General features: G+C 34.5%; 1 protein-coding gene across 1 annotated transcript in view; it reads left to right on the top strand.

Moving 5' to 3' along the window:
• Positions 1-17,977, top strand: part of LOC145294017 (autophagy-related protein 2 homolog B-like) — a 252,530-nt gene extending 234,553 nt beyond the window's left edge. The window contains exons 37-43 of the mRNA XM_080140978.1: positions 1,692-2,008; positions 3,913-3,982; positions 5,149-5,231; positions 8,978-9,099; positions 11,075-11,229; positions 12,343-12,489; positions 16,638-17,977. Coding sequence (XP_079997104.1) covers positions 1,692-2,008; positions 3,913-3,982; positions 5,149-5,231; positions 8,978-9,099; positions 11,075-11,229; positions 12,343-12,489; positions 16,638-16,868 — 1,125 coding nt within the window. The 3' untranslated portion in view covers positions 16,869-17,977. The remainder of the gene's footprint in view (positions 1-1,691; positions 2,009-3,912; positions 3,983-5,148; positions 5,232-8,977; positions 9,100-11,074; positions 11,230-12,342; positions 12,490-16,637) is intronic.
• The last annotated feature ends 978 nt before the right edge of the window (positions 17,978-18,955 follow it).

Here is an 18,955-nt window from a genome sequence, read left to right as displayed (position 1 = left end):
CATGGATATTGATCAAGTAGTTTTATTTAAATAAAAAAAAAAAATTATGACTAAATTATGATCGTCTATCACTTGATGCTATTTTTAAAAGACAAGTGAGATAATTCTAAATAATTTAAACTGTTGTGAGACTTTAGAAAGCCATTCTTATATATGGGAAGAAGGCAGGGAGGCGTTGAAAAAACTCAAATTTGTTGAAAAATAATTGCCTTTATAAAAATAAAACTACTTAATAAATTTATGGGATTTTTAGTGTACAATATTTTCTTTCCATGACAGGTACATACATCATTTCATTGTTTTTCTTTTCAGGGAGGGGGGGTATTATTCTCATATTTCAGACAATGTAACCTCCGACCTTCTTTAGATGCAACTTTCGAAATTTTTTTATATTAAAAGGGGGCACTGTGGATATGAATAAAAATGAAAATTGTCTCACTCTAGAAAGATATCTTCTCTAGAAAGAATAAAGTGTAATATCAAAACAGATACTCCATTTTGTAATATTTATTTGCAGAAATACAAAAACTTTATTTTAATAACAAATTAAACACAAGGTCATTCAAAAGTGTGGGGGGAAAATGGATGTCGTTGGTCATCCTTGGTCACAAATAATAAAAAATGTCTATCATACTCTTGACTAAAATCATTTCAGTCATCACAATACCATATTCACACTATCTATATAAAAGCCAAGTACGTCCAAGGATGGAATACTGTTGCCATATCTGGGCAGGAGCTGCTAAAAACAGCCTATCCTGCCTTGACAGAGTTCAAAATAGACTTCGTGGCTTAGTGGGGGATGCCCTTTTCTCTACCCTGCAACCTCTCTTCCACAGAAGAGACGTTGCGAGCCTGTCCTTGTTTTATCGTTATTTCCATGGGAGATGCTCGTCTGAACTCCAATCTCTGGTCCCCCCTCGCCAATCTTTCACGAGAAACACCCGTCTAGCTGAATCCACTGTGAAAAATTTCCCCCACTCTATATCTGTGCCTAAATCAAAACGCGGATTCTATGAACAAAGCTTCTTTCTTAGAACTGCACGCCTGTGGAACTCTGTTCCGTCTGCCTGCTTCCCTCCAGACTACAATTTGGATGTCTTCAAGTCCAATGTTAACAAATTCCTAATGAACCGCCCCCTTAAGTAAACACTTCAGCAAATCTCCTCACTAACTTTATGTACTTGCAATAACCCTTATCCCTGAGTGGCTTCCGGGCCTTGATAAGTGGTGATCACTGTGTAAAAAAAAAAAAAAAAAAAAAAAAAAAGGAGCAGTCCTACTTAATATATCTCCAAATTTATTTGAAATTTTATTGTTCATAAATATACATATATAAAAATCTTTGTTCGTAGTCAAAAGGCCAGGAATTTGTATAGGTTCCTGAGTTTGACATGAACATTTATTTCTAAGTTTGAACAGATGCTCCTGAAAAAAAGTTAAAGGTTACATCAGCCAAAACATCCAAAAGATCAACCAAGATGAGAATAGTAGTGCAGACAATGCAAATAATCCATCCTTATCTAAAAAATTCTGAAACTCAACAACATTGATATGAATGAGACTTCTCTGAAGAATGTCCGTGAAAGAAGATCTTCTCGGGACAACATTAATAACATGAATCCGTTTCTTTGCAGTATTATAAACTGCTGTCTTCCATGAACATTTATTGCTATTTTTCTTTGCTTCAGGATGCCTTATTTTTCCTCATGAAGTTCATGACAGACATCATGTATGGATCTTCAACGGAAGAACTCAAATCTCGGAGGTCACCAGAACATGAGCTCAAGCATGATAGCTCACGACGATCATCCAATTCCAGTGCTCCCTTACCAATTTTGAGCACTGCTGCACAATCCGCTTCCAACACAGAGGAAGTGGAACGGCAGCAAGAACTTTTAATAAAATTTGATGTTAAAGAGTCGATGAACCTTCCCACCGATTCCCCTACCTCAACATATTCGGAAACAAAAGAAAACCGGTCATCATCTCAGCCAACTTACTTCAAGTAAGCAATTCTCCTCAGATTTTTCTTTTCTACAGGGTGGGACGATAAAATTGTCACCATAGAAAAGACAACATGATTCCATTTTCATTTTTCTTGCAGACCATCTACTAGTTGGCCAGTTGTGTACAAATTCCAAGAGTGATAGGAGCCTTCTATCACATCTGAAAGTGACACAATCTTCTACAAGTGATAACAGAGATGTGCCGCGCTATATATGCTCTCTACCAATCTACGTTATGACAACAGGACCATTGTCAACACCCTCAAAATGCATTGCTGGATTATCACGAATACCAGGGACATGCCCAGGGTGATGAAAACAAAGTTTCTGGCCACAGTTATGGTCTTTAGTGTGATTTCAAGTGAGGGCCACATTATGCCATCTCACATCTTCAAAGTCAGCTGGAAAATCAATACCAAAGTGTACCTCGATGTACTGAAGAGTGTTGTGATCTCTGGGTGTAGCAGCAGGACTCTGCACCAGCCCACAAGTCCAAAGAGACCCAGGCTTGGATTCAGAAGAAGTGCTACGACTTTGTACTCTTATCTCACTGGCCCCTCCTCCCCCGACTGGACTACTTTGTTTGGTCATATGTCAAGAACATCACTAACATGACCTCCCACAACACCAAAGCCAGCCTGATCGCTGCCATCCGCCAAGTATTCATCGAGCTCCCACCGGCACTTGTGGAAAAGGCATGCTCCTAGTTCTGGACCTGTATCAAAGTGGTGATTAAGACTGAAGGCGGCTACATTGAATAAATGTCAGCTCTACTACATAATCAAATTACCTGAATTGAGTTTTTCAATAACAGTTTTAAAATAAAGCTGTAGTGTTGTTTTCTTTAGGGCAACAACTTTATCGTGCCACCCTGTATGTCAAACAAGGTCATGACTTATCTAACATTTATCTGTTTGTCTGTTAGCAACTTGCCTGTCTACGTTTCATCCACTTCTTTATCGATTTATTTTTATGGAAATCACTTCATACAAGGTATGCAACCACTTCATGTAAGTAGCTAAAAAATACTTCACAGTAAAAAAAAAAGCCAATGATAAGGGTTAGATGAATAGTTTCCAATCCAGAAAACAGCAATTCTTTCTTCTTTGTCAGAAACATCGCTCAAGTAATGTGAAGACGAAAGGACATATAAGGGAAGCGAGTACAGGCAAATAAATTTACTGTCAGACCATAGAATGCTGTGAATTTTAATATCGTTTGGTCCTGTTTCTTTTGTTTTTTTTTTTCAATGTGTCTACAAAGGGGATGAGTAATATTTATAACAGACTCTTCAACTCTTGCTCAATCTGTTTTTGGTCTCAGCCATAAATGTTAATAAATCTTCTATTTTATAAAGAATATAAGTTTTCAAATTTAGCATTATAGCGATTTCTAAAATAGTGAAAGTTTTACAGAATTCAAATTAGTCCATCTTAATGTATATATAAGAGGTTTAAGTAGTTTGCTTGAAGCATCGTTTAATGTGTATATAAGAGGGAATTCAAGTTGATAGAAGGCAGAACAATGCAAAAATGTAACAGATAGCCTGAAACTGACACAACTTAAGATATAATGGTGGAACCAGTTATGCAGTTTCACTTTTATTGATCCAATTCATGCATATATGTATAACCATATATATATATATATATATATATATATATATATATATATATATATATATATATATTTTTTTTTTTTTTTTTTTTATACAATATTTTACATGTAGGATGTTCTTACTTGCATCAAGCAGTCAAGTAGTGTGTCTGTGATGCTATATTTCGAGCTTGCTTTCCTTCATCAGGCATGTGTTTGACTTTAAAATTTTATTTATACTAATCAAACACTAATTCTTATTCATCAAAGAAACTAGCGTTATGTTATTTGTATTGACTATTTCTAGGTCTGTGGTATTTTCACCTGATCTGAATATTCGTCTTGATTACAATGGAAAGAGAGTTGACATGGAACAAGTAAGTTTATTAATAAATCGATTTGGTAATTTTGTAATTATAAAGACTTTTTTATTTTTCAGATTCTCCTCTTCAGTCGTCTGAGTTTGACATTTGCTCTTACCTTTACCACCGGTTCTTTTTCATTAATATTCAGATTGAAGGGCATCATCCTCCCTAATGAACCCCCATCCAAGTTGCTGACTAGCTACATGCATGGCAGATTTCACTCCACACTTCCAAAAAAGTCTGTCATGAAGATTGACTGCAGAGAGCTTCTAGGCTATGTGCATCCCTAGCCTTTTTTTTTATTACTTCCTAAAGGCTCTTCAGCTATTCAGAATAATGCTGTCCAGTCACTGTGTAATCCTTCTGAAGGTATTTAATCAGTATGACATCATGGGAATCCAAAAAAAAAAAAAAAAGGAGTAATGACCTTGCCAGTTGAAAGAACAGCCTTGGCCTTCTTTGGGGAGGGAGATGATTTGGGCTTCTACTGCTTTGATTGCTCTTTAGTCTCCAGTTGTGGTGATAAACTCAGCTTTAATTGATACTGATGAATCAAGCAAGAAAATCAGCTTCACATGGTTCAAGAGTGCTCTTGGATACAGTGCACTTAATGCGTTTCTGTCCAGGTGTCAAAAGAAATGAGGGATGCACTTTATAGAATTTTTGGAGAATCTTAGTGTTTTGGTCAAAATTTTCTCTGTTCACTCAATGGATATCCCAAAGAGTTAGATAGGTACAATTAGTAAAAATAAAGTTATTGAAAATTCTTTATGTTTCAGAATTTTTCAGATGTGGATTGATAATTTCTATTATTTGAATTATTTTGGAGGTTGAAGGTTCAATCTTCAATGGAGGCAATGCTAATAATACAATTACAAATTGCCAAAAACTTCTACTCGGTCATAGGTGATGGGATGAGAACAAAGTACCTCTTGTATTAAATAAAGAATCTCATTTAAAACTCTGTACAAATTCCCAAGTTTGACAGAAAGATTTCTGAGTTTGATACGATACACCTAAAGAAGGTCAAGGGTTATATCGGCCAAAACATTGTGAATATAACATCTGAGATGAGAACAGTAATTGGAAAAATCCAAATAATCCAAAGTGTTTATTTCTATTAAGATTTAATTTTATTTAATATTTTGTCATTTAATTTATTTTTTATTTCTTTATAGGGTACCATTGCTGGCTTGCTTGTTGGCCTGGCTCAGCTCAATTGCTCAGAGCTCAAATTACGAAGACTCCACTACAAACATGGGTCAGTTAGTTTTTGTATTACTCATCATTGTTCTTATTAATTTATAACCGAGATACCCTTCTATACTTGACATTTGTAATTATAAACTAAAAAATATTACATCCTTGACATTTTCTTTTTATAGCTTTGCACTAAATCAAATATTAATCTTTTTATTATTATTATTATTATTATTATTTATTTATTTTTTTTTTTTACTCACTCACTAGGAGTTTCTACACAATTCAGTATAAGTGATCACTCACCAATAATAACTAGTGGTGCTCTCCTCAGATTTCCAGCTATCTTAACCCTTTTTGATACCTGTTGAAAACCATTTTGCATTATTGCAACAGTCATTTATCATTGCTTTTTTTGCTAGCAACAACCATTTGTTTTTTCTAGAATTTGAGTGACACTGAACCTCCCTAAGGTTACAGTACTCTCCACACAATTTTTTTTTTTATAAAGAGGGGAAGGTCAGTTTAACAGATATCTGACAGTTTTTCTTCTTTTTTTTTTTAACAAAAGAGTCGCCTCTTATCAAACTCGAGGATAAAGGTTAATGAGTGCATAGTAGTCAGTGGGACAATATTGTAGTAATCGTTAGTAGTGAAAATTTGGAAAATTGGATTACTTAAGGGGATGGCTCATCAAGAATTTGTTTACATTGGACTTGAAGATGGCCATATTATAGTTAGCTGGAAAGCAGGCAAACGGAATAGTTCTAAGAAAGAAGTTTTGTTCATGGAATCACGTTTAGGTTTAGACACAGATAAAGAGTGGAGAAAATTATTGACAGTGGTGAAAGTTTGGCAAGGAGGACCATAGATTCAAAGTCAAATGAACACTTGTTATGAAAATAATGATAGAGCAGAGACAGGCTCGCAATGTGTCTTTTGTTGGAAAGAGGTTGCAGGGAAGAGTAAAGGGCATCCCCTACTAGGTATGAAGTCTATTTTGAACTCGGTCAAGGCAGGATAAGTCTTGCCCAGATGTGGCAACAGTACTCCATCCTAGGATGTACTTGGCTCTTATACAGGTAGAGAATTGCATCAGCAGTGAGATATCTACTGGAGCAGTAGAATGATCCATTCTTCATCCAGTTTCAGTATTTAGAGTGCTGCAGATGTCCCAAACTCTGGGGAAGTAACACCAGGCAACATCTCATGCCTACTTTCCATGTGGTCTGATCCAAAGGGTTGACATTTATTTAATTTTCTTAACTTAGTCTTAAAGATGGGCAACACAGACGGGCAAAATCTAGAGGCAATATTCGTTCAGATAATCTACATTATCAGAGACATTTCATTTGTGTCTCACCCAACAAGAAACTGCTTAGAAACTCTGTTTTCTCATCCGAATATGTCACATCATCTTTAATTCATATTATTCAACAACTGCATATATGTACCTATAAAGTTGATTTTTTTTTTCTCGCTCTGGCATATCTAGAGAGATAACCTTTGACCCCTCCCCCACACACACACACCACACACTTCAATCATGCCACATTCAGCTGGGTATGTTTCTATTTGCCCTCAGATTATTCTGACATGTACTAATGTAACCCACACCAAAATTTATACTAGTTAACTCAACTGCTACTTACTGACGCAGTGTTATAATATATAACAATATTGTAAATTCCAGAAAACTACAACAGAATAAAAATGTTTGATTAGTTAGTTCAATTTCATCATTTTTTTATATTTTTTTTTACTTAAATACACCCCAAACAAGACATGCCGTCACTGAAAGATAAAGTGCTACTGTGAATTAGAGACCAGATTTATAAGGGCATCCTACGTGAGGAGTTCTGCAACAAGAGCAAGATGCTTGTTCACATTACATTTAAATTTCTGCAGGTTGCAAGGTATTTCTACTAGATTCAAATGCAAAACGTTAACTGTTTTTTGAAGTGAACATGACGAATCGCTCAGGACAACCATGCACAGCCATCATTAATCGCTGACAAAAGTCCATTAAGAATGGTGGTAACTATGTAGAAAAATCCTGGAGTACAAAAATCCACTCATTTTAAATAATTGTACCACTCCCATCTTCGTAGCTCTCCAACTTTTTGAATTAAAAAAAAAAAATAGTAGATTTACTTTTAAAACGACCCCCATATATGTGTTCATCTTATGAATTATGGTCCAGAAGAAACGATTCCTTTATCCGACAAAACTTCATATTAAAAAAAATTTTTCCCGCTGCAAATTTGTTAGAGTTTAGTGTGCATTTAGTTTAAATCTCATTTTGTTTCTTTTTTCATGCATTCATATGTTGACAGGAATTTGGTGTCTATTAAAATACATTTCATTCATATGTTGACAGGAATTTGGTGTCTATTAAAATACATTTCATTCATATGTTGACAGGAATTTGGTGTCTATTAAAATACATTTCATTCATATGTTGACAGGAATTTGGTGTCTATTAAAATACATTTCATTCATATGTTGACAGGAATTTGGTGTCTATTAAAATACATTTCATTCATATGTTGACAGGAATTTGGTGTCTATTAAAATACATTTCATTCATATGTTGACAGGAATTTGGTGTCTATTAAAATACATTTCATTCATATGTTGACAGGAATTTGGTGTCTATTAAAATACATTTCATTCATATGTTGACAGGAATTTGGTGTCTATTAAAATACATTTCATTCATATGTTGACAGGAATTTGGTGTCTATTAAAATACATTTCACGTTATGAAGTGGGGGATGCCCTTTTCTCTTCCCTGCAACTTCTTTCCCACAGAAGAGACGTTGCGAGTTTGTCTCTACTTTATCGTTATTTTCATGCCAAGCGCTCGTCTGAGCTCCAATCTATGATCCCCCTTGCCTGACTTTCACAAAAAACACTCGTCTAGTTGCTGTCTTCCAACTGTGACTGACTATAATATGGTTGTCTTCAAGTCCAACGTAAACTAGTTCTTGATGAGCTGTCCCCTTAAGTAATCCAATTTAACAAATTCCCACTACTAACGATTACTACAATATTGTCCCATTGACTTCCATACTCTTATTAACCTATATTCTCAAGTGGCCTTCAGGCCTTGATAAGTGGTGACTCCTTTGTAAATAAAAAAAATGGGCATGGTCTGTTTTGTTGAAATATTTGGTTCTTTGGGAATGTGATGTGTTTTGTCTAATAGTAAATCTGTGGTTATCTTTTATTATATAAAATGCAAAGGTATGTTTGTATATCCAGCTAAACTTGAAAAATGCACAACAAGCACCAACAAAGTTGGTATTTTTTTTAATTGATTTTACCCTGAATGTATAATATATAAAATTCGAATAAAAAGATTCATTATTTGAGAGTCAACTGACCATTTATATCATTTAATAGTATGAAGACATACACACATCTTTTAATGTTATTATCCAGCCTGTTTTTCAGCCATTAACTAAAGGGAACTAGCTAATGCTGATTTTTTTTTCAGAGTTATTTTCCTTACACCAACTCAAGTTATGTGTATGTTCAAAGAGAGGAAGAAGCTGGGCAAAGAAGGAAGAGGGGATGGAGAGGAGGAAAACGGAGATGGGGGGGGAAGAGAGAGGGATGAAAGTTATGTTACACTTTTTGCCTTGTTCAATGCCAAGTAGTCTTGTTGAATCTAAATACAAAAGATAATTTTGTCTCTTATGTGTGTATTATATTAAAGTTGATTTTTATCTAAATACATAAAAGCATGCACATAAGTAATTATATGGCATTTTTTAAACTAGTAAGTTTTGTATATTTCAGGTTGCTTGGAATTCAACGGGTTTTGGTTTCTCTCTTAACTGATTGGCTGGATGACATCAAAAAGAACCAAATACCCCGTATATTAGGAGGGGTGGGCCCCATCCACTCGGTTGTACAATTGAGTAAGAAAAATTATTATTTTCATATGTATGCAGAGTTTATTATTATTTTTTTTTTAATTGCTTTTATTCTTTTAATAGTAATTCTCAAGATAAACTTTAATGTCAAATATTATATAGCATCATTAAACCATTGCTTGATCTAAAAAAAAAGCTTGGTGGATCATATACCAAAATAAACGTAACTTATAAATGTAATAGAGCTCAGACGCACTTACAACGGCTGTATGCAAATGCAGAGCCGAAGTGACATCATGATAAGGAAAAAGAAAAAGACTATAAAAGGAATGTGTGCACAGACTGACAATCACGTTCGAGAGTACAGAGAGGTCAGAGAGAGCACGATCATGTTTTATTCAGGAAAGTACCTGGAAATAAATATCATTGTTACAACAGAAAAATGTGAGTCGAGTTATTACTTGTCTTCTGTTTCTTGCAATGTACTCTGCTACAACATGTTGGGTCCCAAGTGTCTACATGTTAACACGTGTGTAAACGTGCATAATATTATACAAGTATGAAGTCTTGAAAAACAAAACAACTGATATAAAAAAATTTTAAAAAAGCAGTAAATTATTGTTAAAAAATGAAATAAATGCAATAAAAGTTGAGGTGACATCATTGATAAGCTGATAATTCAATCAATGCATTATGTCCTGGTTGGTATTTCATAGATTAAAAATACAATCATTATTTGTTAAAAGATTATAAAATATCTCTGGAAATATAAAAACATTTATTGGTTAGTTAAATACACCCTAGTCTACAGATCAAACCCGTAGACACTAAACTTTGCTCCATCTAAGAAACTTAATGGATAATACACCAAAATGTTACATTATGTCTTTAGGGTTTTGAATGCTTTTAGGGCACAACCTAATAAAATAAATAATTCAATACAAGCTTCTGAAATGACGAATGCAACAACTTCATAAAATGTAACACAGAAAAAGTTTATTAAGGAGAATGTGATATGTTCCTTGTCAAAAGCTGGAATCCGGCTACCTGGTGCTATCATGGTAGTTATTCCCAGTGGAATCGTCGTTAGAAATCACCGAGGTGGAGAGAGAGAAGAAAAGGGAGATCCGTTCTGTTTGGTGTCTCTCTCAGTAAGGACAAGTTGTTCTTCTTCAAACCGGATGCTGGCCGATTTCCTTAGGGGATAGGAAGGATCAATGCGCCGTACCCCTGATTGATCAGTATGTGGCCAAATAGCACAGGGGTGAGGCATTGATTCGAGGAAGAAAAATGTTCCATTTGTTTCTGCTACATGTCTATAACATATCATCTACAACATATCGTATGCAGTATGTGATGTACTCTAAGTAAAGGGTTCCTTTCGAAAGATGCAGGTCCTAGAATGAATGTTTATCGAAACCCAGATATGATTTTGTTTCTTTTCATAAGTGAAATTAAGTGTGCATTTGGATCTGAAAATCCTATTGTGTGGATAAAACAATGTTTTATTTATAACTAACAAAATATTTTGAGTTTTTCAATATAACTTTATCAATAGTACTATGTAATCACATTGATAAACAAAGTTATTCTAAAAAGTATCTTACATCGAACTCAGATCCTTACATTTGCTGCTAAAAACAAAGATGTCTTCCCTGCAATAAATGTTCTGAGCAGGATAAATTTTACTTGCAAAGAATTTGAATCTAATTATAATTTATTGTTGTTAATAGCATGCATTATAATTCCACAAAAGAATAAGGCTAGCTAGAATCAAATACCAATCAGACTGATGCAATGCTCTTTAGGTCTGACGTTAAACATCCATCCAACTTAATTTTTATATATAAAACTATCATGATTGAATTCATATATTTTATTAGATCATTGTTTTGCTTAATTGTTTTAATTTTAATTTTAAATTTCAGTTGATATAAATTTTTAGTTAGTAAAATTTACTATTGTTAATTACAGTATGCATTTTTCCTTTCTTAATAGTATATTTTTTATACATTCATAGTCCAAGGCATCAAAGACCTATTCTGGCTGCCCATAGAACAGTACAGACGAGACGGAAGGATTGTTAGAGGTCTCCAAAGAGGGGCCAGTTCTTTTACCACATCCACTGCTATGGCTGTGCTTGAACTGACCAACAGACTTGTCAAATCTATTCAAGTGAGTTTCATGCTATTATATTTTAATTTCCTCTTAGTTTTTCCTTTTAGAAATCTTCACCACAAAATGTATGCAAATAAAACTATTTTAGGGAAAAAAAAGTCACAGTATTTATATTGGCTGGCAGTCCAGCGTTGCCCGGTCGTACAATATGTTTAAACATTATATTTTAATTTATGCAGATTGCATATGTATTATTATAGAATAAATTCTCTATTGAATATTATATATTATGAGGAATAATTTGCCCGGTGGACTAATTTACAAAAAAAATAAAATAATAATAATGATAATGTCGTTCATCAAATTCCATCAGTATTTGTTTGCAATATCACATCAGCTAATATTTGGGCTTGATGATAAATGCCCTGGAAAAGTCACTTATGATTAATGTTTAGTTTTAATGTATGTAAACAAAGAAATAATTTGCAGCAATTTTAAATGGTACTTCTTTTATCATAAATTGAAATTCATAAGAAAAAACTAAAATAAAATGGTAAGGTACAATCGGGCTTGAACAGGGGATCATTCGATCTGTAGTTGAATGCTCTACCATTAAGCTATATCTCCAGATTATAATAAATCTGTTTTTTTTTAAGAAGAAATGATTTGCTAGAAATTTTATTATCTCCCTTGCCAGTGTAACTTAAAATACTCCCCTGTAAAAATTCTTCTTTTTTTTTTATCTATAAGGGAGTAAAATTATTTTTAAGATCAGATTTTTTTTTAATTTTCGATATTTTGGGATGAATTTCTGTACAAAACATATATAAGAACACTGCCAGACATATAAATTAGCTTTTTGTGAAATTTACAAAAAGCTAGGCTCAGCCATTTCGGAACCTATGAGAAAGGAACACACACACACACAGAAAGTGATTTTTATATAATAGTAGAGATTTACCAGCTTGAGTTCATGCTGCATCAGAAGGTTTGTAAATATATCTGTAGCAGTTTTCAATATTTAGACAGACAGACAAAAACATGGCTGCTTTATTATAATAGATAATTTCATTTTTAGTATATAGCAAAAATTGCATTCATATTTATAAATTTTCATTGTTTTTTTTTTTTGTACAGCAAATATTGCATACTTTTGTTTTATGTTGTTAGTACCTTGCAATGCTGACCTACGATATGGTATCACCTGGTCCGAGTGTACGTACCCCTGCACGACAGCACCGCCGTGTCCACAAACGGTCAAAACAACCCACTGATATTAGAGAAGGAATGACTAATGCTTATATTGTTCTGAAACAGGTAATTTATTTTTTATTAACCTCAAATCTCTATTCCTTTCTGGTAAGTTTCCTTTCTTTTTTATAAATCTAACCTATGTTTATAAAGCAAATGTTTTTATATTTAAACTGAACTCCAAAAACACTGCATTAATTCTTCTAAAATTTAGAAAATAGATTCTATCTATAGTAGTAGGTAACATAAGGCATTATAACCCTATACATCCTCTGGGCTACATCTGTCGGATCCTTGTTCATGGGACCATATTTGTGATACACTCCTGGCCGTGTTCATCGATCCCGGTTCATAGGACCATAGATGCAACCCAGCAGGGCTACACTCTTAACTGTCTAGTGGTGGACCCTTCAAGGGTGACCAAACTCTCACTGGTCACTGGAAAATACCGCTCTGCTGCTCAGGGCACGCAAAACGTGCATTACCCTAAGTTTGTGTAGCAACACTGTCTACTTTAGCCGTTGCTTTGACTTTGTGCCAGATCTGGTCTGTCTCTTCCATCGTCTGGCGTCAGGGCATAGCCAAAATGAACTGCATCTTCATTTAGGCCGGCAATTGAGAAGTAAAGAAAAACTCAGGGTGATTTTCTTATACACAAACAAAATAATTATTCATAAAATGTTCTTAAGATATACAGGGTACACTTGTATAAAGTTTGGGTTCTCAACGGCTTCATGATGCAGATTGTTACAACTTAAGTTCATTTAGTCAATTTCCCAGCTAGGAACAAGAGTTTTTCAACTTAGCTTTTCTGGGGGTTTGTCCCCTCCCACACACACACACACACACACACACGGGAGGCCAAGGCGATGTGAACTCTGCGATGCCAGCTAGTAAAAGTTTCCTATATCTAAAAACACAATTGTTTTAATATCTAAAAAACAATTGTTTTTATTAAATCGACTTCTTCCCCTGCTGTGATTTGAAGATTACTCTATCCCATTATTTCATATTATTTTTCTTTTCTCTTGTGAATCTCTTCTTCTTTCTCTTTTGTAACCATATCTCTCTTTAATTCTCTTTTTCCCTTTTTCTTTCTTTCTCTTTAACTCAAATTACTTTTCCCTCAAAGAAACTGTATTATCTTCCAAGGTTCAAGTCCCATCACTTACTTGGTGGTGTAGCACTTAAATATAACAGATGGACCAAATGACAACATTTCCCAGACACAAACGCAAACATTTGGAATCTAAGTTATGGTATTTGTCTGCCTCAATTAGTTATTTAAAATTCATTTTTACCAAACCAACTAGAAAAACAATCTCTCTCCCCAGCTCCCTTGTTCCAAAGAATCCTATTATCAGATTTATATTTTCCTTTCATTGATACAGATATTATTTTTCTGATGGACAGAATTTCATGGACATCTATCTTTCCTTGACCAAGGGTCAGCATGCCCCCCCCTCATCCTCAACTATCTGAACGGGGTCCCTGGCATCGCTCGGGATCCCGTTACAGCATTATGATAATATAAATTCGATTTACATTGTTCATGCAATCTGATTTCAATTGCAAATGACATGCTAGATATTTGGCAATTAAAGAGAGCTTATAAATGTATTTAGTTCAAGATTATTATTCTTATATCATCTTATGATAATTTATACGCCCCCCCCACCCCAAAAAAAGCGTCCTGTGGTGATTGGGATTATAAAGAATCACCTTAATTTCTCATCAAAACAAACAGTAAATTTTTTTGTTGTTTTTCTTTATTACATTTCCACCCTGTGTCATACATGAAGAAAACTATGTTACAAAAATACATGGAAGTCCACAATTATTATCCATAACTTGTTAAATGCTTGTTCTTGTATGTGCTTTCAGACCACGCGCTTGTCGTTCTGATCAAAGCTTCTTATTTATACTTGCAAAAGGATTGTCAAGGCAAAACTGATGGAAGAAAGAGGTTTATTCCAGTTGAAATTTGTTCCAAATCACTGACCAGTGGATGGAGGAGACAGACAGAGATCAATAATCATTGATTAATTATATCTTATCAGTGCATATCAATGTAACACATTAACACATGGCATGTTTTCACACCTGTATCTCTATAAAGCACCCATTTGTCCACGTATGGAGTAGTGTTGCCACATCTGGGCTTATGCATCTATCTCTAGTCTCTTTTTCTTAGACAAAGTCTAAAAAAAAAAGGAGTTTCTTATCTAATAGTTCTTGCATTATCAAGCAAGTTCCCATCGCCACAATGTTGCAACCCTGGTGCTGTTTTACAAGTACTTTAATTGAATGTGGTCTGATGAACTCATAGCATTTGTGCTCCCTTAACATACATATGAAGCAGGAAACAGGGAGGGAATTATAAAGTCCAACAGTCTGAGGGAAGAAAGTATTAAAGTAGAAGGCTTTCCAGCCTATAGGGACCTCAACAGTGAAGGGGGTGGAATTTTGCTGCTTGATGTGTTAGTTGGGAGTATGAACATTGAGGAGGCACAAGTTCTCTGATGAGCTCATAGCACTTGTCCCTCCCCCCTTAATGTACATATCACCAACTGACTTGTTAAGCAACAAAATCTCACACCTTCAATATTAAGGTCCCTAGATACCGAAAAGCCTTCTACTTTAATAGTTTCTTCCTTCGGACTCTTAAACTTTGTAATGCCCTCTGTGTTTCCTGCTTCCCTAACTGTACTAACATGTGAAGGTTTAAATGTAATATGAATATCTCATCTCCTCACATAATCACCTATAGACATGATTCCAAATAGTAGACTCTTACATTTAAGTGACAATATACCTTGTTTGGGGTGAACAAGAATACAAAAGGAAAAAAAAAGTTTCACTCTTTCTTTGAGCCATGTGATGTCATATCCATTTTTATTAATTCCCACAGTCTCGTAATCCTTACTTCTAGTTCAGCAAATTGACCCCAAATCATTTTTCTCCGATAGGCTCATAAGAGTAGTGGTAGATGAACAAAAATCGGAGGCCTGCAATATAAATGCTGGAGTCCCTCAGGGGTCAATCCTAGGCCCAACTCTCTTCCTGATCTACATCAATGACCTCCCTAAACACATACTTAAATCATTCGTTGACATCTATGCTGATGACACGACCATCTACGGCAACACATCAAAGGCTGTAAATGACAAAGTTCTCTCTGATTCTCTCTCCTCTGATCTCGAGCGCGTAGTTCAGTGGGGGAAGATGTGGCTAGTTACCTTTAATGCATCCAAAACCAAATTCCTATCCTTACATCATCAACGCTCTGATCCCCATCTGGCATCAATTGTGATGGATGGCTTTCGTCTGGGTGAGGCCCCATGTTTTGACAAGCTTCTGGGTTTGACCTTTACTCTTGATCTGAAATGGAACACGTACATCAAGTCTGTTGCCAAGGTCGCTGGAAAGATGGTGGGATCCTTCTACCGCTCCAGAAGATATCTCACTACTGATGCAATTCTCTATCTATATAAAAGCCAAGTACGTCCAAGGATGGAATACTGTTGCCATATCTGGGCAGGAGCTGCTAAAAACAGCCTATCCTGCCTTGACAGAGTACAAAATAGACTTTGTGGCTTAGTGGGGGATGCCCTTTTCTCTACCCTGCAACCTCTCTCCCACAGGAGAGACGTTGCGAGCCTATCCTTGTTTTATCGTTATTTCCATGGCAGGTGCTCGTCTGAACTCCAATCTCTGGTCCTCCCTCGCCAATCTTTCACGAAAAACACCCGTCTAGCTGAATCCACTGTGAAAAATTTCCCCCACTCTATATCTGTGCCTAAATCAAAACGCGGATTCCATGAACAAAGCTTCTTTCTTAGAACTGCACGCCTGTGGAACTCTGTTCCGTCTGCCTGCTTCCCACCGGACTACAACTTGGATGTCTTCAAGTCCAATGTTAACAAATTCCTAATGAACCGCCTCCTTAAGTAAACACTTCATTCAAATCTCCACACTAACGTAATGTACTTGCAATAACCCTTATCCCTGAGTGGCTTCCAGGCCTTGATAAGTGGTGATCACTGTGTAAAAAAAAAATTAAAAAAAAAAAAAATAACCTTTTGTTTACTGTTATTCTCAACTAACCATTTTATATACTTGTGGATTTATTTGCCCATCTGTCTAAATTTTTTTTTTTAACTTGGTATTTTCTATAAACAATTAAAAATACATGTTCCCATTTTTTTTTACAGGGTATTTCAGACACAGCTGAAACAATCGTGCGAGCAGCCACAGAGGAGCACGAACAGAAAGGTATGACAGGTGCTGTGGGTGGGGTCATCCGTCAGATACCCCCTACTATAGTGCAGCCAATCATTCTGGCATCGGAGGCTACATCCAATGTTCTTGGGGGGATGCGCAATCAGCTTGTCCCTGACGCACGCCGTGAGGATGTCGAAAAATGGAAAGTACCCACGAGTTGATTGTAAATAGCTTCATTATTTAATGTGGCTAACAACTGGACACGGCTGTCACGACTGACTCCCTCCTCCCATGCCGCCCTTTTATATTCTTGAGGGAGGGAACGTGATGGAAAGCATTAACTACAATTATGGAATATTTTTTTTTTTTTTTACTGTTATCCACTTCTATTTTGGATATCAGTTTTTTTTTTTTATTGATTTTTTTTGGTGTCAGTTTCATTGCAAGAATTCAATGTGATTGAGTAAGCTGGAAATGAACTGTTCTACTCAAATTGAAAAAAAAAAAAATTAAAAAAACAAATGCTGAAAACAAAAAGATCCTCCTTAAAAAAAATCACATTTTTTTTTCTTACTTTTTAATTTACTGTTTTTTGTATATTTTTTTTTAATTTTCAAAATGGCTGACCAGACTTCCTGTGATTAGAAATAAAGGTGCTTGTCCAGAACTCTCCACACACCCCCATCCTCTGAAAAAAACAAACATAAAGAAAAATCTGTATGTTGATTTACCTGTGATGGAAAGAAAATATCGTAAACCAAAAATCCTGTAAATTGATTAAGTATTTTTATTTTTATAAAGAAAATCATTTTTAAGTTAATTTGATTTTTTTTTTCAATCCCACCCTCTCTCCTCATGTTAATAATGTTTTTTTTTTTTAATCTTGCAAGTTTGAATTGTTTACGGTTGTCTTCCTGGATTCTTTCAACTGTTTTCAAAATGGTGTCATGATATTGTCACTGTTCATTTAACTAAAAAATTTGTATTTTGTTATTTGGAAATAAAACTACTTGATCAATTTATGTGAATTTTGGTGTATGATATTTTCTTTCCATCACGGGTACGTACATCATAAACATTTTTCTTTATTTTTGTTTTCTTGGAGGGGAGGGGGTAGACAAACACCGAAAAAGTTTATTTTTATTTTATTTTTATTTTTTTTGCTATTTGTTGCTGTAAGCAACTCATTCAAATTATTTTTTTCTGTGTGAAATATGAAAAAAAGTAGAAAAAAATTTTGTGTAGAGTTTAATTATTTTTTTATTATGTTTGAAAGCTATCATTATACTTATGTAATTTGCTTATAAAATTGGTATTATTATTATTATTTTTTTTTTTAAAACGATTCATCTTTATTATGTTTTTATTATTATCCAATCAGCAATCATTTTCAAGATTCATGCTGTATTATGAAGATGTATCTTAAAATATCATTAGGTTTGACTATTTTTTTGTTGTATTCATTTTCTTTTCCACACATTTGTGACTGTTCTCAACCAGACAAAAAAATCTCTTTTCATTCAAGATTATTTATATTTGCTTACAAGCTGAAGTATATACCTATGCTGGGTGAGAGATTATAACCTACATATAATCTTTAACAAGAAAAATTACATCCAACTTTTATTTCTTTTTATTATTTCACTAACCCCTTTTTTCATTTCTTTTTGTTAAGAATAAATGTGATTATATCCTATAAAGGAAAAAGAAAGCTTCCTCAATATCTTTCTAATCTCTTCCCCTTTCCTCTGAGTCATATTATCTTCCCTCTCCCCCTTCTCCATGGCATAATAATTTAAGGTTAATTCTATAGAATCATTCCTTCTCCAATCAGATGGAGTTTCTTTTTGTGGCTTTATACTGCCATAAGAACAATTTCTAACTTTAATACTAACCCTAACTCAAAAGAAAATATATCTAATTGGAAGCGGGAATGATTCTATAAAATTAGTAATATAATTTGAATTAAAACCAAAGAAAACATAAGCTTAATTTTTTTTTTTTAATAATACAAAAGCTTTTTCTTTCATTTCAAATACATACCATGCTTTCTAGCAGAAGGGAGATGGGAGCATGATTGGCTTAATGGATACTGTCACAGACTATGGGATCAACTGTACCAAGTTCAAATCCTAACAGATCTATTGTGGTCATTTATGCACTGATACTGTTGTGAAAGGTATGAACCCCACGATGTCCCCCCCCTCAACTATGGATAAAATTTGAACATGTGTTTAATCAATCGTGTATAATAATTGCTTAAAAATGGGTATTGCGCTTTTGTATTGTACTTACCCGTGATGGAAAG

The sequence above is a fragment of the Euprymna scolopes genome, chromosome 15, assembly GCF_053919585.1.
Source record: "Euprymna scolopes isolate OS-2025 chromosome 15, ASM5391958v1, whole genome shotgun sequence".
Taxonomy (NCBI): domain Eukaryota; kingdom Metazoa; phylum Mollusca; class Cephalopoda; order Sepiida; family Sepiolidae; genus Euprymna; species Euprymna scolopes.
The sequence above is the reverse complement of the archived record's forward strand: the minus strand, read 5'-3'. Positions and strand labels throughout refer to the sequence as shown.